The 18,725-nt window shown below is 39.2% G+C and overlaps 1 protein-coding gene and 1 long non-coding RNA gene across 3 annotated transcripts in view; both read left to right on the forward strand.

Annotated features, from left to right (window-relative positions):
* Positions 1-1,634: 1,634 nt before the first annotated feature.
* On the forward strand, positions 1,635-4,120 carry LOC118559549. Its single transcript, XR_004928925.1, has 4 exons — positions 1,635-1,967; positions 2,602-2,774; positions 2,939-3,069; positions 3,414-4,120. It is a non-coding gene; the product is annotated as an uncharacterized LOC118559549 (long non-coding RNA).
* A 1,154-nt stretch (positions 4,121-5,274) lies between these two features.
* Positions 5,275-18,725, forward strand: part of cabp1b (calcium binding protein 1b) — a 28,048-nt gene continuing 14,597 nt past the window's right edge. The window contains exon 1 of one of the 2 annotated variants that reach the window (XM_036130263.1): positions 5,275-6,237. In XM_036130263.1, coding sequence (XP_035986156.1) covers positions 5,557-6,237 — 681 coding nt within the window. In that variant the 5' untranslated portion in view covers positions 5,275-5,556. The remainder of the gene's footprint in view (positions 6,238-18,725) is intronic. The other variant, XM_036130262.1, reaches the window with a different exon arrangement.

Consider the following 18,725-nt stretch of genomic DNA (forward strand, 5'->3'; position numbering starts at 1 on the left):
AGCAACATAAACCAGCAACATATATTCTCATCCAGACTTATTCCACTAGTTTTTAACCCTTTATTAATCTGGCTTTAGATATAAGCAAGTTTAGGCAAGTAGTTTTTTTCTTCTTGTATTTTCTTGTCTTTTTTTCTTCTTCCAACTTTTGAAGTTCAACACTCATTCGCTTTACTTGATATATATTTTCTCTTGTCTTTCCCATTTTGAAGAGTGGCCCACATCATATTTATGTTCCAGGTAAACAATAACCTAAAACTATAATCATAAAAATTGCTTCAGTTCCATACCTTTTATGAAAAACTGCTTGGAGTGACAAAGAGTGTGGAACCACTACTTTTGTCAAAAATAATAAATGTTTCTCGCGGGCAAGGCAGGTTTATTAGTATTGCATATTTCAGTAACCAGGCAACTCAAAGTGTTGTACGTGAACATAGCATAAGTAAAGAAAACATACAAAGGAAAGTACATTGCAGTGGAATGGTAACAGTAGATCAAGATAAGTGGGACTACCGACTTAATCTAATGATATTTCAGTGAACTACAACATTTTAAATAGAAGATTAACTTTTTAAGGCAACTCTAAGCAAATAGGTTTTTAGGTCTTGATTTAAAGGAACTCAGGATTCTAACACTTTTACAGTCTTCTGGGAGTTTTATATAGCGCCAACTCATAACAGATCATCTCAAGGCAGTTTACAAAGTCAAATTCAATCAAATCTTACAGACAGATTGGTCAAAAGGTTACCTATCTGTAAATGTTCTTCAGGTGATAGAAGGCTGACTTTATATTTTGTTTAGATGCCTTTGAAGGTTCAGGTCTGAGACCGATATTTCGGGCCTGATCAGTGATTACTAGCTGAATCAACTCAAGCTGTGTGGTACCTCTTGATCGCGCCTCCATTGATCCAACTATTTTTCTTCAGTTTTGTTTGTTTTTGTTTTCTTTTGTTTATACTTAATACATTTTGGCAGGATTAAGATTATACTATCAATTCATTGATTTCAAGGCTTTTTACTTGTGTTTCCTAGGGAAACAAATATATGTAATGAGTGCTGTGTCAGTTGTTTTCACAAAGGCGGCATGTGCAACAGCTGAGACCCTCCAGATGAGGAGACACACTTGACCATGTGTACAGTAAGATTACGAATGTATTTAAAACAACAAATAAGCAAACATCTTGGGGGGGCGGGGGTCAATGCATGGGTATCTGGGTGTTGTCTTCATAATACTGCTGAGGTGTATATCATTTCTGACAGCAAATTAAATGTAATATAAAATATTAAATACTTCATGGTAAAATGCACATATTTGTATTTATTAACATGTATGTGTATATAGATGGAAGGTGTAATTTGGTAACCTCACCTGTGAGGAAATGGTGGTTTATTCCATAACCAGTTGTGAAAATTCAAGGCTGCCATTTCTCAGTGGGGTAGGTTTTTATTGCATGTTGCAAGGTTTTAAATGGCGCTATCAATGCTTTCAAATAGGACAAATACACACTTGCTTCTTTCACTACACTCAGCCTTCATCTTTACTATAAATTCAGCTGCAACGGGTTGCTTTGTCCTCTGTGCATGCAATGAAAATAATAGAATCTTATTATATCTTATCGTATCTTATTGCAAATTCAAAAGTGTTAAATAATGTGGTGTTAGTAGACTTTGCTCAAAGGCAGTGTTAATTTAGCTCTTAATAGAGTTATATTATACAAATTTAACTCTGAGGTCTCAAATTTTAGTAGTTAAAATTGAGTGTTAAAAAATAATGTTGCATAACAAATCTGGGGGTGTTAAAATGGAAAAAAACAACTCTTTGTTTATCAACTCTGAACTCCTATAGTGGATTTGACACCCAAAGAGTACATTCACAGACTCCGCCTCCAATGCTACAGGAACCGAACGAAGCTGAGGAAAACTTTACTCTCCATTTTGCTGTTATAAAGACCCGTTTACCCAGCCTGGTAAGTAATTTCTCTCAGATGGTTTAAATATTTTATTTGCTTTCTAACTCTATTCCGTTTTTTCAGTCGAGAGAAAGCCTATGATAGACATTTGCTACATTGCATTAGCTACATTGCTTCGGTGATATCCTAATTATGTTTAGCTAACTTGCAATCTTTGTAACTATAGTGTTGAAAAAAGGTTTGTAGATGAATATTTTATGTATTTGTTGGCTAAACTCATCAACATCGATACAGCTGAAAGAATGATTAGGGAAATGTTGAACGCATGGTGCTACGTGAATCCCCAGCTATCTTATGACCAATGCAGTGAAAATTGGTCTGCAGTGAAAATCAATGCAGCAAACGGTGGTTTAAATGGAGAAATGAACCTTCTCTGCAGTGCATGAAAATAAGTTTTAGTTTAAATTTAGTTCTCTTCAGAATTTTGCTACAAAGCAAAGTATTGAAGTGGAAATTGGAGATATTTTTAATTTGTTACTGTAATAATGACTGTATTCTTTGGGCACAGGGTTTAGGTTCTCAAAAAAGCCCTTCATATCCAAAAAGAACAAAATGGTTCCATATATTGCATAAATAGTGCAAATAACATGTTAGTAAGCACCATTTGGTGTCTGTTTTTTCTTTTTAAAAGATTGATCAGGATTTCTCGATGATGTTTGGGGATGAAGTTTCTGGAAGATTTCTCACGAAGTGGCTTTCATATTTCAAGCAAAAAAGTGTTCACAGAAAGCCAAAGTCTTTCATCAAGACCCTGGGTTGACGAGTTACAAGCTTCTGTTGACCCGGAACATCCATCTGTCTTTGGTAAATTTGGCCAGTGTTTTCTCTTCACTTTTTCTCTTGCTGTACTGTAAACTGCAAGCAAATATATCTTAAGTGATTTATGCATATTTGGTTTTTGAATAAGCTTTAAAAAGCTGTATCTGTTTAACTGAATTTTGTCTCCAATGTGCTTTTTTGTCTTTAAGGCTGGGATAGTGACATTGCAGCTCTTCTGCTGTTGCTGCATCTGCTGCCCCCCACATCTAGAGGCCACAAAAAAAACCCAGCAAAGATTAGCTCTGCACAGGCAGCCAATCATCTCCTAAGATTTGTCAAGGTATGCACCCTTAACACTTATTGGAACTAATGATTTTTGTTTTTTTCTTTATTCAACACTAGTTTGTAAAAATTAAATGCCATGAGATATAAACATGTAGGATGGCATAAATACAGTCACCTTTGGTGTGTTTTACATTAAATATTGCTGTATTTATAATTATAAAACAGGAGAGACAAAATCTGTAAGGTCTTTTAAAAGGAATGTAGTCCTCACATTATGAGCTGAACCCAAATAAGCGGAAGAGGATGGATGGATGGAATATAGTCATAGTCATCATATGTCAAGCTAACTGTTTTAAAGAATATTTTACTTTTGACTGATATATGCCATTTAAATTTCAGGAAGGAGTCAGCCTTACTACTTTCCTGAAGCAAGTGGACACCAGACAACCATTCCTTCTCTGCAAGAACATTCAGAGATTTTTCATTGTTGTGGATCAGAGAGCTATCCCCTGTGATGCTCCAACATCAGTGGCTGCTTTTGATGGGCTATTCAAAGCACACTTTGTCTTCAGCCTGTCATATGATGAGGCTCTTTGCAGTTTTTACACATTTAGTTTTTACACAAAACTATTGTTTCAAAAGATTTGAATATGGTCCTTTAAAATCAAGAGCAGCCAATGGCCTGGAAGGTGGAGATCTACTTTCTAACACCTTAAATCTGGATTCATGCTGAAATATTTTAACTACAAACTGGGTACGAAATTATGGCACTGAATACCAGGTTTGGACTGTATTTATGTACTGCAATGTTCAATGATCTACCTGTGTTTAATACAACTTGTCATATTATAATACATGAACAGCAGGCATTCATAATAAGCTGTACTGCCAACACTTTGTACTTTGATGAACATACCGTATTGAAGAAAAAAAATAATGAGCATGTTATTATTTGCATCGGCAAGCTCACCTATGTCAGACCTTTTGATAGGCAATATTCTAATAAAAGTGAGAACATGTATATTGTTCCACATTGCTACATGTTTTGAAAAATATTTTCTAATTGTGGTGCACTTTTGAAATAAATATTTGCTGAGAAAAACTAACATCGCTTCTTTATTTATTTATTTTTCTCAAGGGATTTTTATATGTTCAGAAAACTAAGATTTTCAGCATTGGGTATTACAGAATAACTCTTAAGTAGTTAGGAAAACACTCCATGAGAGTGTTAATATTCCAATTCTAACACCTAGTTGGTGTAATTGAGTGTTAAATTATCAACTCCAGAAAGATTTATTATTTAAATCTAAATAAGAGTTACTGTACCAACTCTCCAAAAAGAGTCAAATTAACTCTCTCTGGTGTGGACCCATATAGACACTTCAAGAGTGTTAAAATCAAATCTGACAGTGTTGATTTGAGCATGTTAGATTTGCTGTGTGTAATTCCAGAAATTTCAAGTACGTTTGCCCAATGATTTTTGAAACAATGTATATGCCGTCTTTTGTCTTAACATTTATTGGACATAAAATACATTGTGATGAAAATTATTATTGTGACCTTTATTTAACTAGGTACAGCCTCGTTGAGCTTAAAAAGTTGTTTTCTAAGAATACCTTGGCAAAATGACAGCAGAACATGCCTATATAACACATCTGAACAATTCTGGACGCAAAGATCATAGAACTGTCTCAAAAACAAAGAATGTAGGCTACTGCCTCTTTCCCAGTCGTTTAAGATTATCTGGCATTCACTATTGACAATGTTTATTTTGAATTATGCATATAATTGTTTAATTCAATAGATTCAAGTCAAAATGACAATAACGTTGGAATGGGAATGATTAGAAATTACAAATGAGTAGGATAAGAAGATAAGACGGACAGCTCAGGAGGGACAGTTTGGAAACAAAGTCAGAAAACTGAAATGTTGGGACATGTGCACAAAATTGCAGGAAATGTTAAATGTTCTTGCGTTGAAATCTGCCAAAATCACTTAAAAAAGGTTTTTGCTCAAGTATATAAAGCGTTTTACGCAAGTGTAAGAAAGGGGCTTCGAGAATTGTCCATTCCTCAGCAATTCCTCACACCTTTGTTCACTAGAATTAATGTCAGTGTGTGACAGGTGTGTGTCTTGGGTTCAAGCGTGCACCATGTCCCTCCCTCCCATCACCACCTAATCAAACACAAAAGGGCGTAACAAGTTATCCCATCAGCTCATCATGCGTGGAAATTATCTGTAGGCTTGTGACGTGCGTCTTAATGAACTTTTGTGCGCGCCACTCTGCAGCTCAGCACACTGCTTCCGTCCCAACTTGGCTCAGCTTCTGGCTGTGCGCCTGCTGCCACATCAGGCGACACTTCACACTCGGCTGCTGACCGATTAGGTGCACCTCCAGGGGCTATCCGGTGTGTGAGAGTGGGATAACGCGAGACCCTCTGAATGTTGCCGAACACCTACAAGGACACTGCGACTGTCTTCTTTTCTCCACTCGTATCCTCCGCCAGCCTCGCGTCGCTCATCAAGAAGGAGAAAGCGAAGGATGAGCTCCTCTTTTCCCAAAAGCGAGTCGACCACCTCTCTGCTGCGGCCGTCGGGGTTCAGCCGCAGGCTTGCGCACCCTGATCCCGCCGCTGCTCACCGGATCCACCACCGCGCTCACCATCATCGGAATCACCACCCTTCCAGAGCTGGAAGCAGCGAGGATGCGCCCTGGTCGGATGACTCGGAGGCAAGTGCGCGGAGACCTCTCTGCCAGCCGCGACACGCTGAGTCTCGGCATTTAGTTGAGCATCACCGGGTGCAAAGCAGTCACTGTCCCCGACAACAGAGCCCGCTGGAGGATGATTACCCTCAGGAGGATGCGAGGCACAGGGCGAGCCGGCTTCACCAGAAAGAGCGCAGCAAGTCCTCCAGATCCAAACCTCACCACCCTCATCATCACCACGACTCGCCTCCCGCAGAGCACCGCGTCCAGCAGGGCGACTCCCGGCAGGACAGGAGGACCTCGCCGACTCCTCAGCCGAAACACTCCGACGAAGCGGATTTCTTCTTCGAGCAGAGCGAGAGAGTCGTGTCCGGGTCCACTTCCACTCTCAGCTCGGACGCACCTGCGGCCAGTGCACCTGTCCGGCCCGCATCCAGCCGCAGAGGGAAAAGACTGGGCTCGGCGTCAGAGAGCGACTCCAATCTGCATCCCATAGTGAAGTCAGTATTCGGGCAGGTAACTAAAACTTTCAAATACTTTTCAAATTGTGTCAAAGCCCAACTCACAGTTAACAGATGAACCGGTTGGTGTCTTGCTAAAGAATCCCCCTAATTTCAGGCAAGTCCTGAAGAACAACATTTTAAACTGTTCAGCATTGAGGAAAATTTAAACTCAGAATTGACAAAAAAAATAAAAAAAAATAAATACAATTGATTGCTTGATTGAAATGACATTGAATTTAGAAATAAAGTATACATTTAGAAAAAGCTCTGCTGAAGAAAGATGGTTTTAGGGACATTCAAAATGAGTGCAGTATGGTCCCACTGTGCCTCACAGTCAGGACCAATCCACTCATAAATGGACCCCGAGATAACCTGATTTAGCTCGAAAGCTATGTCAGCAGACAATAATTAAAAGCCTAAAGCTAACCGGGTTGTCCCTCTCCTTGTGTACTATAGCTTTCATTTAGTGGTTGCACAATAAAACACTTGGACTCTCCTCCCTCACTCTACTGTGTGTTCACTTGACATAACTCCCTAAGATCATATTAATAATTCAGAGACATTTCCCCCTGTTTATTCACTGTAGTCACATTCTGAAACATATAAAATTGTTTACGCGCAATATAATTTTTTTTCCTTTTGCATTTTGCCAAAAGCCATGCATGGGATGCACCTAATATGTGGATGAAGGTGGTCTAGTCAGATGAGACCAAAATTAAACTTTTTGATAATAAGCAAAAAGCCATTTGTGGCAGAAAACTTGTCATTCACGTTTCCCTGAACATATCAACTGCCTTGTGAAATATGCTGGTGGCAGCATCATGTTGTGGGGATGCTTGGATGTGTTTTTTTTCGCCCCAGCAAGGACTGGGAAGCTGTTCAGAGCTGACGGGGAGATGGATGTTGTTAAATACAAGGTAATCCTGGAAGGAAACCTGTTACAGGCCGCAAAAAAGACTTCCCCTTCCAGCAGGACAATGGCCCTAAACTCACAGAAAGAGCTATAATGGAGTGGTATACTGTATATCAAAGCATATTCATAAAATCCGTAAAGTCTTAAATTCAGCCACAAATCTTTTCCGATATGTGGTGGGTGATGTGGAAGTGTTAACTTGTCCATATCTAGAGGCTGTTGGTCTTCAGCACAGCCCTTCTGGGGTTTGGTTCCCGACCTTTGCTGTGTCTCTTCCTCCTCTCTGCCCTTTTCCTGCCTGATTGCTGTGAATAAAGGCCACCAGAGCCACAGACTCTTAAAAGAAAAGAATCTGGGTCAAGAAACCGAAATTTGATGCTCACAACTTTCCCTTGCAGGATTAGGTCAAGGTACAAAGTGACGAAACAGAATAAAAGGTGATATGCTAACATATTAGATACAAAATTAGGTTTAAATATAAAAGCTATAGTAATATTAAAGCCTGGATACATTTGTACAGATTAGCTGTTTCAGTTAAGGCCTCTGGTTGTCTAAGTACAGCCCAGATGGTTAGTGAAAGTGCTGGCAAGTTCTGCAAGAGGTAACATGGCTCTCAGGTGAGACGCAGGTGAAGCTAGAAACAATAAAAGAAACGTCCCGCTACGGGGCAAAGCAGATTAAAAATGAATGTCGAAATCTGGCCGCAGCATGTGTCTGGTGTCCATTACTTTCTCATCCGTCCCGATATGAATACAGTGGCTTTCATCAAGGCTGTCACCTGAGCAGCGAATAGGGAGAGATCGTCTTACCTGCTCTGTGGAAAATGTTTGCATGGATGAGAGCTTGTCAAGTATACAAAGAACCCATAAAGGTGAAGAGCCATGCATCTACTTGTTGATAAAACATACCACACCGCACTTTTCATTTTCTAAATGTGGGATATTTCCCACATTATGTTGCCCTGAAAGATCATGCAGCCGCACCGTGAGTTTTCTTGTCCCTCCCCATCCAGTCCCACCCTGGCCGCCTCCCCCAGCCTTTCATCTCCTGCCCAATCTTTTTTCTTCCTTCATCAAAATCCGTCTTTTTGTGTCGATGTTAAAAAGCTCGAGAGGAGAGAATTACCTCCCTGTGCACTGATGTGTTCCAGAAATAACTCCTTTCAATCCAGGCCAAAGCTTCAATCAGTCTTAGGCGGTTCCAGAGAGGAAAGATCCATGCCACGGTGTGCTATATAAAGCCTCCAAAACTGCTGAAGTGTGAGGGAAGAAGAGCTAATTTAGCATTTATTTGATCACATCTGTAAATCAGTATGTGAATGTTTAACTGCGATGCTAAATGATGCATGGTTGAAACGCTTTGATCTTGGGAACAAAGAGAAATGTAATTGCTCTAAATTATTTTCCTCATGGAGTATCCTGGGTAAGCCGCTGTCATTAAAGACACATTTCAGAATTTGTGAAGTAGCTTCTTTCAAAAGGTTGTAAGCGGTTTATGTCTTGGAAACCTGAAGAGTTAAAAGGTTCATTTTATTTATATATATATCTATATATATATATATATATATATATATATATATATATATATATATATATATATATATATATATATATATATATTTTTTTTTTTTTTTAACCTAGACCACTGTAAAGGTTTTGAGGTTGTGTCATGTTTCGTTGCGGAATAGCACCGAACTGACTACAACCTGAATAGCAGTAGTAATAAATAAATTTCTTGGCCTCTTCGTTTCATCTAAATTCAGACTAGTTGCAAGCTAGCTTGTAGTCCGAAAGGGTCTAAGATCTAAACAGACTTCTACCTACACGAAACAACTCCACAGTCAAAAACGCCACAGCTGTTTATCTAAATTCTATTTTTACCTTTAAGCCTTTGCCAATTTTGCCTTGGTTATTTACACGAAAGCCAATTATTTAGACAGAAAACAGAGGTAGAAGGGAGTGTGCCAAAAATGAAGGTGAAACACGTTCTTTGAGGAATCTAGACAAGTTGGTCCCAAAGGCTCAAAATAACTTGTTTATTAAGGTCCAACTGGAAATGCTTCATCCCTAATGTTACTTGTTTCAAACAGGAAGATCATTGTCAGGGCAGCACTGCTTAAATCCATTTCTTGTGAATATAATTATCTTCTATAGAAATAACTCCCTAATGTAAACATGGCAACGATTTAAAGGTTCATAAAATAGTGTTTTGGGCATATCAAACTACCTGTCACCATCAACTTCCAGAAATGGCTCATCTGGATTTAATCTAAGTAAAGACAAAAAGAGAGTTATAAACTTCAGGTATGATATTAACCACCAATGACCTGTTATCAGCACCTCGCCTCAAATGTTCCCTTGAAAATGCTACGGCAAATTCTGGATCGGAAACATCCGGATTAAAAGAGCTGGTGGTTTGTTTTATGCGCTGTGAAGTATCGTTATTTCAGAGGCAACTCATAATCAGAATGAAATCATGAGAGGGCATGAGTTTGCATCGGCGTTCCAGCGAAGGACCGTGGGAATGATGCATGTACGGGAACAAAGCTGGAAAACAAAGAAGCGACATTCTCCTTGAAGAGATGCAGCAGCATCACAGAGAATCCAGGGTGAGACGTCAAACTCGGCAAACTCTTTCATTTCACATTTTGTTATGTAACATCGAGATCTCCGTACAATCCCAGCAGAACTTCCTTGCCGCGAGAACGAGAAGCTAAAAATAGCCCATCAAAACCTGATTATGTGACTGGAGCGGGGCAGTGTTTTGCTTTGAGGTGTTAGCAAAAACACACACAGAGAACCAGGAGGAAACACTTCAGCCAACGTGGCTAACTAACGTAGTAGATTAGTGAATCAAGTAACGATTGGTAGCAAGTTAAATGCAGTAAAGCCAGGGTGAACCACTTGTGTTAATTTGCCTATTGAAGGAGCAGGAAACAGCATACAATTAAAATTTTACCATGACCTCATAAGCTGTTAAAGTGACTATTACTGTAAGTCCTTCTTTTTAATTAAAAAAAGCATCAACTTTTTTTTATTATTCAGGCAACAGCAGTGATTGTGTTTATGTCCCTGAAAATGTTGTCTGTTCACGAAAATGCTCAGATCTTTATAACCTTGCATGGCATCACAGAGTCAGAGGTTTGTTTGAAAATAAAAATGTAGAAGAAAGCATGTATTATCCAGCAGAGGGTGCAAGCCCCTTTAAGATAGAGTTGGCAAACTGTATTTCAGAGTGTGAGTGACAGAATAGTAGAAATGCTGCCGGGTAGATGGAAGTAAACCAGGAGAAAATATGTGCCTGCTCACAATGAGAAGCTCTGAGGTCAGATTAAAGGCCCTTAAGTAGAAGATTATTTTCTAATTCCTTACGTTTTACTGTCAGCGATGACACTTGTTTTTATTTTAAGCTTTCAACTTCTCCGCTCCTTCAAAAATCTCCCAGCCTTTTTCCTTTTTATCTCGGCTGCTTTGGTCAGACTGACCTTGAATATGTCAAAGAAGCCAAAAAATGAATCAAAGCCCACTTATTACCACAAAGGAGGATGGAAATTAAAAGAGAGCGAGAGGAGGGGCTAATTTCTCAACCCTACGTATGTTCTCAGTTTGTCTGGAGTGTAATGGGCTATTTTTAGACACGGATGGGTATTTTTATATCTGTGCTGCCAAAGATGGAGGCAGAAAATTCTTACCTGACTCCGCCAGATAGATTTGCTCCGCATATCCATCTGGAAACCTTCCGTTGAAGTAATTTTGGGAAGGGGCGAAAATACTGGTTAGCTGATTGGCCTATGTTGGTGATAGACGGGCCAAATGAACCAATCAGATTCGTCGTCGCTCTGTTACGAGCGACGACGAAAACACAACCACAAGTCAAGCTACTCTTGCTGCTGCAGGTAAAGGCTCGTTAGCTCAGCAAAGAAATACTCTGTAATTCCGATAAAACTTGCTCGATAGCCACGCTAACGCTAGTTTCATCGGCTGAAGCCGCCATGCTGTTAAGACTGAACTGACGCGCTTCCCGTTGCGTCACACCTCAACCCGCCTCAAAGCCAACGCTGATTGGACGTTCGTTTGGTGAACGGCTCCAAATTTTCTTCAACGGAGAGTATCCAGACTGATCTGCGAGTGAAACCTTGAAAGCTCGCGAGATCAGGATGGTCTCACGAGGCTAAGAAAATTCACCCTTTGGTAAAATCCAACCCGCTTTTTGGAACGAGGATTAGAGCCCATGCACTCACGGTCTGTTTGATACATGAATGCTTGCGGCGACCTGAAGCTGAAACAGGAAATCAGACAGACATCAAAATTAGTTTAAAACAGGCAGACAGAGGACAAGAAAAAGAGGTTTCACTGACACAGTCGATACAACCCCACAACATCCTGAATGAAATCTGATATTTTTGCACAAATTAGATTTTTACTGAGTCAGTCGGATAAAAGTGTGACGTCTTATTTCAAACGCAAGAAGATGACGCAAATGTGTTTCTTTTTTCTTCTACTGCCTTTTCTGATGATGGAAATGCAAAGAGAGAAAGGATCTCATGCTCACAGCTCATTATGTTGTCTCAGCATCCAGATGCACAGCTTAACAAAATTGTCTCTATTTGAAGGACAAATAAACCCAAAATATGAAATGTAATTTGCAAAATATGTTTTTATTTGAAAGAAATATTGAAGGTATGGCTTTATATCACAATTCATTACATCTTTTTGCTATTCAGCATTCATTTACCAGAGTAAATCAGTGCCTTGTGAACACTTTACAATTTATTTTATTTAGATTTTGTGCTTTAGACCAACAAACTTGCAAGTTAAATTGATACTTGAGACTGAAATGAAGATTCACTTTTCAGCAGGACAATGACCTCAAATGCACCGCCAGGGCAACAATGGATGGTGTAGATAAACGTTCATTAACATGAATTGTTAAATCAGAGATTTCTTTTTAATTCTGCTCACAACTGCTATCTATCCAGTTTGATTAAGTTTGACCCACAATATATTGAATAAACCATCTGTCTGGGGATCAAAGTAATTGAACTAACGTGTTCCTGTCACTTCCATGGACACCAATGGGTACAATCAGGCCCATATTCATGCAGACTGCTACTACAAAGATTTGTGAAAGAATGGGTCGGTCTCAGGAGCTCAGCAAATTCTGGTGTGGTACCATCATAGGATGCTTCCCAGGGCAAAGTCTAGTTATGAAATTTTCCCTCCTCTGAATATTCCACAGCCACGTGTTGGTGGTATTACAACAGAACGGGAGTGGCTGAGAATAACAGCGACTCAGCTCCAAAGTGGTAGGCCACATAAAATCAAAGAGCTGAGTCAGCGAAAGCCTGAGGCTCATAGTGTGCAGAATGTGGCAACTTTCTTCATAGTCATTAGCTACAGAACCCCACACTTTAGCTGATATTCCGATCAGCTTAACACTGTAGATAGTTTCTTGGAGCAGGTTCCCAGCTGCATATAAACATCACATCACCAGCTGCAATAAGTCAGATGCCATGTTAGGGAAGGACAAGCCACTGGACGCAAGATCAGGGGAGATGTGAACTCTGGAGCGACAAATTATTTGGACTTGGCATACTCACAGCTTTGTGGGAATTGTTTGGGGATTGCCTCTTAAAAATCCCAACACGACTTTTCACCATTACACAAAGCAAGTTCCACAAAGACATGGATGAATCAGTTTGGTGTGAAAGAACTTGAATGACCTCCACAGAATCCTGATTTCAACCCAACAGAACACCTTTATGATGAATTAGAGAGCAGACTGTGAGCCAGGCCTTGTTGTCCAACACCAATGCCTGACCTCAAAAATGCACTTCTAAAAAATGGTCAAAACTTCCCATGAAGTCACTCCCAAACTTAGAAAGAAAGTATTTTTTAGAAGAATTGTAGCTGTTATGGTTACAAAGGGTGGAATGATATCAGAGTAAACCTGATAGATTAAGAATGGGATATGCCTCTAGTTCACATGGGTGTGGAGGCAGACACGCAGATGTTTCAGCACTCTGGTCTATTTTAGAAAGGTAAAATGGGCAAAGATTTTAGTCTGTAGATGTACAGCGCTGGTAGAGACGACCCCAAAGACTGTAACTGATGTAAAACGTGGTTTTCCTGCATATATGGAGTCCACGAGAGAGCCATGTTTCATCTCCCTTCCACTTCACATCTATCCATTGTTTTGCTTTGGTCTATCATATGAAATCCAAATAAAATACAGAGAGGACTCTGATTGTAACAAAATAGGAAAAAGTTCTGTAGGTGTGAATACCTTTTCAGTGCATTGTATTTGTAGATTCATACAAACCTCAGCATCCTCGATATCTCTTCTTATAGCAAGATTTCTGTATAGTCTATTTTCTCTTGTCTCACTAGAATGATGCCACCCTGCAACATATTATGAAGAAACAGCGTCTAAGTTAGATCCTGGAAGGACTTTATTACAGGATGCTGTTACCATGCTGTGTCGAAAGAGTTATGTAAAAATAGTAATTATGATTTTCTGAGCGAGTGAGTAAATGCATGAAGGAAAAGGAAAAAAAAATGTACAAAAGAGAAAGAAAGCGAGAGAGATGGAAATGAAGCCCATGCACACTGTGGTGTGACATTATAAGAGCTGACGGCTCCTGTATCTGACGTCTGATGTGTTCTGAAGTTCACAATGAGCCTCCGGTGAGAGGCTGGATGAATCATCTGCGGCGCAACAAAGAGGACGCTGAATGGGAGCTTAGGTCTGAAATGACTCCGGCGTGAATGTGTTTATTAGAACAGGAGCGAACAGACAAGGTCGAGCGGGAGAGGAGAATATAGGCGTCCACGGTGACTGGCGCTGGCGTTACCTCCGGAGTTGATGCTGCTGGAGACGGCTCTGAAAAAATAGATCGCTCTTACCGCATGTGATCAAGTGTCACAACTGAAGTTTGAATGTACGAAGCTTTCTTGACGTCAATGAAGAAAAATACATGAAATTACACGAAGAAAAAGATTTTCTGAATATTCAAAAATTCACCCAAAGCACACATCTAGTCATAATTTCAACACAAATGTGAAGTGAAGACTTGAAATTACCTTCCACATAGACTTTCAGTGCATGAAATACAACGTCCTTGACATTTATTGGGGCACCTTGTAATGATGTGCAAAGTTGTTGCTTGTTATCTTTCAAGTTGATCATAGAGCCTGAAAAACCTTCATCAGTAACTCATGACTTCTAGTTACCGTATTGCATGAATATGACTTGAGAGAGGCACTGTTCACTTTTCAAACACAAAAGACAAGAGATAAGGATCTCAGGTAAGGTAGATATGTGTTGTTGTTCAGCATAGGAATCGATAACAAGTATTCAGAAGTGTCTAAAGAAAGTCTTTAATTATTATTAAAATCATTAATAAAAGAAGGATTTTTAGGACATCACATGGAAAAGAATCAAAAACTGATAACTAACATGTTTTGTAGTCTCAACCGCATGCTGGCATGTGTTTTTTCAATCGTTACAAAAACACATACTCATGCCAATGATCATAATTTAAACCTAATTTAATTGTTACAACAACTTGTGGCTGAACCTAAAAAGGCACACTTTAATTTTTTTGTAAATAGATCAGTAAGGACAGTAAACACACATTTTTTTTTAACATATTATACCATAAAACGGTATGATGTTCATACATTGCTAGACACATGCCACCTTTGTCATTATGGACAATCATCTCCCCATATTTATACAATCTTTATCCCAGCGGAAACAACCTTGCTCCCCCAGAGAACTGCAGACTCCATCTGAACACCTTTAATCATAGCTCCTGTTCCTTGACCTTTAATGGGGTCAACAGTAAGAGCACCTTCGTGGGTAGGAAAGGAGCTTTGGACTGCTGTGCCGCTTTCGGACAGCCTTTAATTGGGATGTCATTACGTAACGAAAACACACGAGTCAAATCCGGGCCTCCAGCCTTTCGAAAATGAACTACAAAGCGCATGCTTTCTTCTCTCTGGTCATTTTCGTTCATTTCCATGAGGTGGGTTGTGGTTACACGTCATGTCACACAAAGGATTGTGGGATACCCTATAGCTCCTTAGCGCTGGTAAGGGCCATCACGAGGTTCCTAGGCAAATTAGCTGTAAGAGGAAGCACACAGGCTCCTTTTCCTTCCTCCTTCCTTACTGACCGCTCGGACAGCACTTGTAATGGCGACGGCTGACACACTTACGCTTTGGCTAAAGAGTCCTTACTCTATAAGGGTATTCGGATGGAGCAGCAGTTTTCACATGAGAAAATCAAGGGGGCGATATCGGGCTGGTTTAATACACCGTCTATTCAAAAAGACCAGAAGAAGAAAATAAGTGAAAACAATGCAGTTCGTGGATCATTGCTGCGCCTATGAGATAACCTATCAATAATGGGGTAAAGCAGACCTATTCCATGTGTATTTCTTTAAAACAAGCTTTGTTGTTGTTGTTTTCTTCTTTTTATGATCTGACCCATTGTCTTCTTCGTCTACAGTGGGTTTGGTGCCCTCTTATTGTCACTGCAAGCATGCAGAGTGAATGTTGTCACATGAATTTGGCCTGGATGCAGACATTCGCAGAGATCCTATTGGCCAGGTACAGCTGATGATAATTATGCATCAGCTCTGGAAAGCCTGCTAGCTGGCTGCAGGACTTTGACTGAACTGGAGAAGTAAAAACACACCACTAAAAACTCTGAAAGGGGCTAAAGAAAGGACATAGGTTGTTTGAATAATTCCTAATTCACTACAAGATTAAGGAGTAAATGACCATCCAGTCTAATTTGTTTTAACCATATCATGTGGCTAATGTTTTCTTCTGAGCTCTGGACATTTTTGTGGAATCACTTTAAAATGAAATACAAAAAATGTATAGAATATTTTAACTGAGCACTTTAAATTATTCATTCACCATTTTATGTGAATCAATTCATCTTTGTAAGAAACATACCCTGTAAGTCAATTTAAATTCCTTATTAGCTCACAATGTGGGAAAGCTGTAATTATGATGAATGCAGAAAACCAAAAAAACAAAAAGGTCAAGCATGGGCAGTATGAAAGCAATATGAGAACATTTATGTAGTGGTGGCAGGTGTGCTTAATCGACCCAAGAAAGAAATTATGCTTAAGGCCTTATAAGACCATGGACCGGCTGTGCAGATATGACACCTTTTGTGCAGTTTAGAGACTTGAACTCAGGGTTTTCAACCAGCAGATTCCACAGGGCTCATACACAAATGATATAAAAAGTATAATGCAATTTATTAGAGTCAGAATAATTATTACGGTCAGCTATACTCAACCTAATAAACACTATGGTCAACTAACTATTCTGTTTACAATACAACATTGATATCATAATGTAAGTTTGTGTGTAGGGTGTGTCTGTGGTGGGCAGGTGTGAAACAACAACAAAGACAAAACCCAAGATGAAAGATTTCCAAAACTACTGCTATTGCTATGGTTTGTCAAATCTTGTAACAAAACGGTATATGTCTTTAGAACAAAGGAATCACAAAGATGGTGGGTCACTTGTGATGCTAGTTTATCAAGACATTTGGATTTATGCAACAGATTTAGAGAGAAACAGGAACATTAAATGTCTCTTTAAATATTGTCCTGGTTCATGAGACCTTGTGTGACGGATATGACTGAGGGTTAAACAAAGGATGAAAGACATCATCTTAAGCACAACTAATACCAAAGAACAACCACAAAGTTAAGATCAAACATTAAAATAAATAAAAACATACAGAACTCTAGATGTTCCCTGTGCTTTAGGATAACTCGTGTTTTCTGTGCCAACACTGTGCTGTGCCCAGTAAATTTTCTTGTCCAGTTCGTCTCCACATTTGGTCCTATTTAAGCTCTTGAAAGAAGAAATCTTTCTCTTTAGGGACACTTCTTGTCCCTAAAGAGTAACCCTCTGGGTTAATTCAATGTGGAAATTCACTTACTGAGTGTCTGACCAGGCGATTGTTGAAGTGAGAGAAATACCTCTGCTTCTGCAGGCGGACCTTGGTCAGTGAGAGCTTTTTAGGAACGGAAGGATTACAAGAGATTTTGAAGGCAGAGGTTTGCCAAAATTTTTCCACTGTGCAGCCAGAAAGAATGAAAATAAAAGTATATGGATCCTTTAGGGATTTTTATAATTATTAAATTCCACATGTGAAGGAAATATGAAACAGTAAGGGCTTCACAGTGCCAGTTTTAAAGGTGATAGTTAAAAAAAAAAAGTTGATCTGTTATTCCTCCTTCAAACATTTAGGATAGGTCTATGGGCCATACCAAATGTTCATTACATTTTTTGCAAAAAATCATTCTCACATAATGAGATTTCACCTCCCCAGTTTTGCCTAAATTGAGCTTATTTAAAATGTACAGTTTTTATTATACGCAAATAAGCTGTTGCTGGCTGCGCCCCCCCCCAACTCAACGTTTACACTCGCACTTTATACACATGAGAATGGTTAGCAGCAGATGCACAACGGTACAACCGTACATCTTCACTGCAAAAACGGAACTTAAAATAAGTAAAAATGTTCTTAAAATTAGTTTATTTTCCTTGATTTGAGCAGGTAAATAAGATGATTTGCCAGTGGAAAAAGATTTTTGCACTTAAAATAGGAACAACTCATCTCCATCATCTTATTTCAAGTGCAGAATGTCTAATAATCTTATTTTAGGGGTCAAAATACTCATTCCATTGGCAAATAATCTTATTCACTTGCTCAAATCAAGGACAAATACACTCATTTTAAGAACATTTTACTTATTTTTAGATCCATTTTTGCAGTGTTTGACCCTGAGCGAGACCCAGAAGCAGAAGTGTAGCCTCCTGCAAAACCAGCAAAGATCAGCTCAGTCAAAACAAAAGTAATTAATTTGCACATAATATCACAGGACAGTTCCCTGTCGGTGGTGACAAGCTTGCTCTCTGCCCTTTTATTTCTTGTTCTTTAGAAGCGGCTGCCACACAGCCCTCCTACAACAGGAGCACCATAACAGCTTACAGCAACATGCTAACTCGTTCTGTCTGCTCGGCCACTGTGATAGCACTCTACTTTCCTTTCGTTAAAACCTGCCGTGTACTGTTGGTAGTTTTTAAAAACATGGCTGGGAGATTGCCGTCAAAAATAAAATCAAATCACACATCTCTGTCCTCCGTGACTGGGAGTATGTGCACGTCCACATGTTGTTTATTGCAGCCAAATACAAAACATTTGTCCTTTCCATTATGCAGCGTATATGCCGGTAAACATGCTCCTCTTCTAAATATGAAGTGAGGCTAGGTGAGGCAACAGGGCCCACTGACTGTGATGCAATAATCAGGAGGTTTTTGAAATGCCTCATTTTTAGACACCAACAAAACATTTACCTATTGCAAAAAAAAAAAAAAAAAAATATATATATATATATATATATATATATATATATATATATATATATATATATATATATATATATATATATATATTTATATATATATATATATATATATAAACAGCTGGATGGGTTCTTTTAGGTCTTGGGCTGTTTCTAGAAGCAGCACAGACCAAAACGGATGTAC

Source organism: Fundulus heteroclitus, unplaced genomic scaffold (genome assembly GCF_011125445.2).
Source record: "Fundulus heteroclitus isolate FHET01 unplaced genomic scaffold, MU-UCD_Fhet_4.1 scaffold_319, whole genome shotgun sequence".
In the NCBI taxonomy this organism is placed as follows: domain Eukaryota; kingdom Metazoa; phylum Chordata; class Actinopteri; order Cyprinodontiformes; family Fundulidae; genus Fundulus; species Fundulus heteroclitus.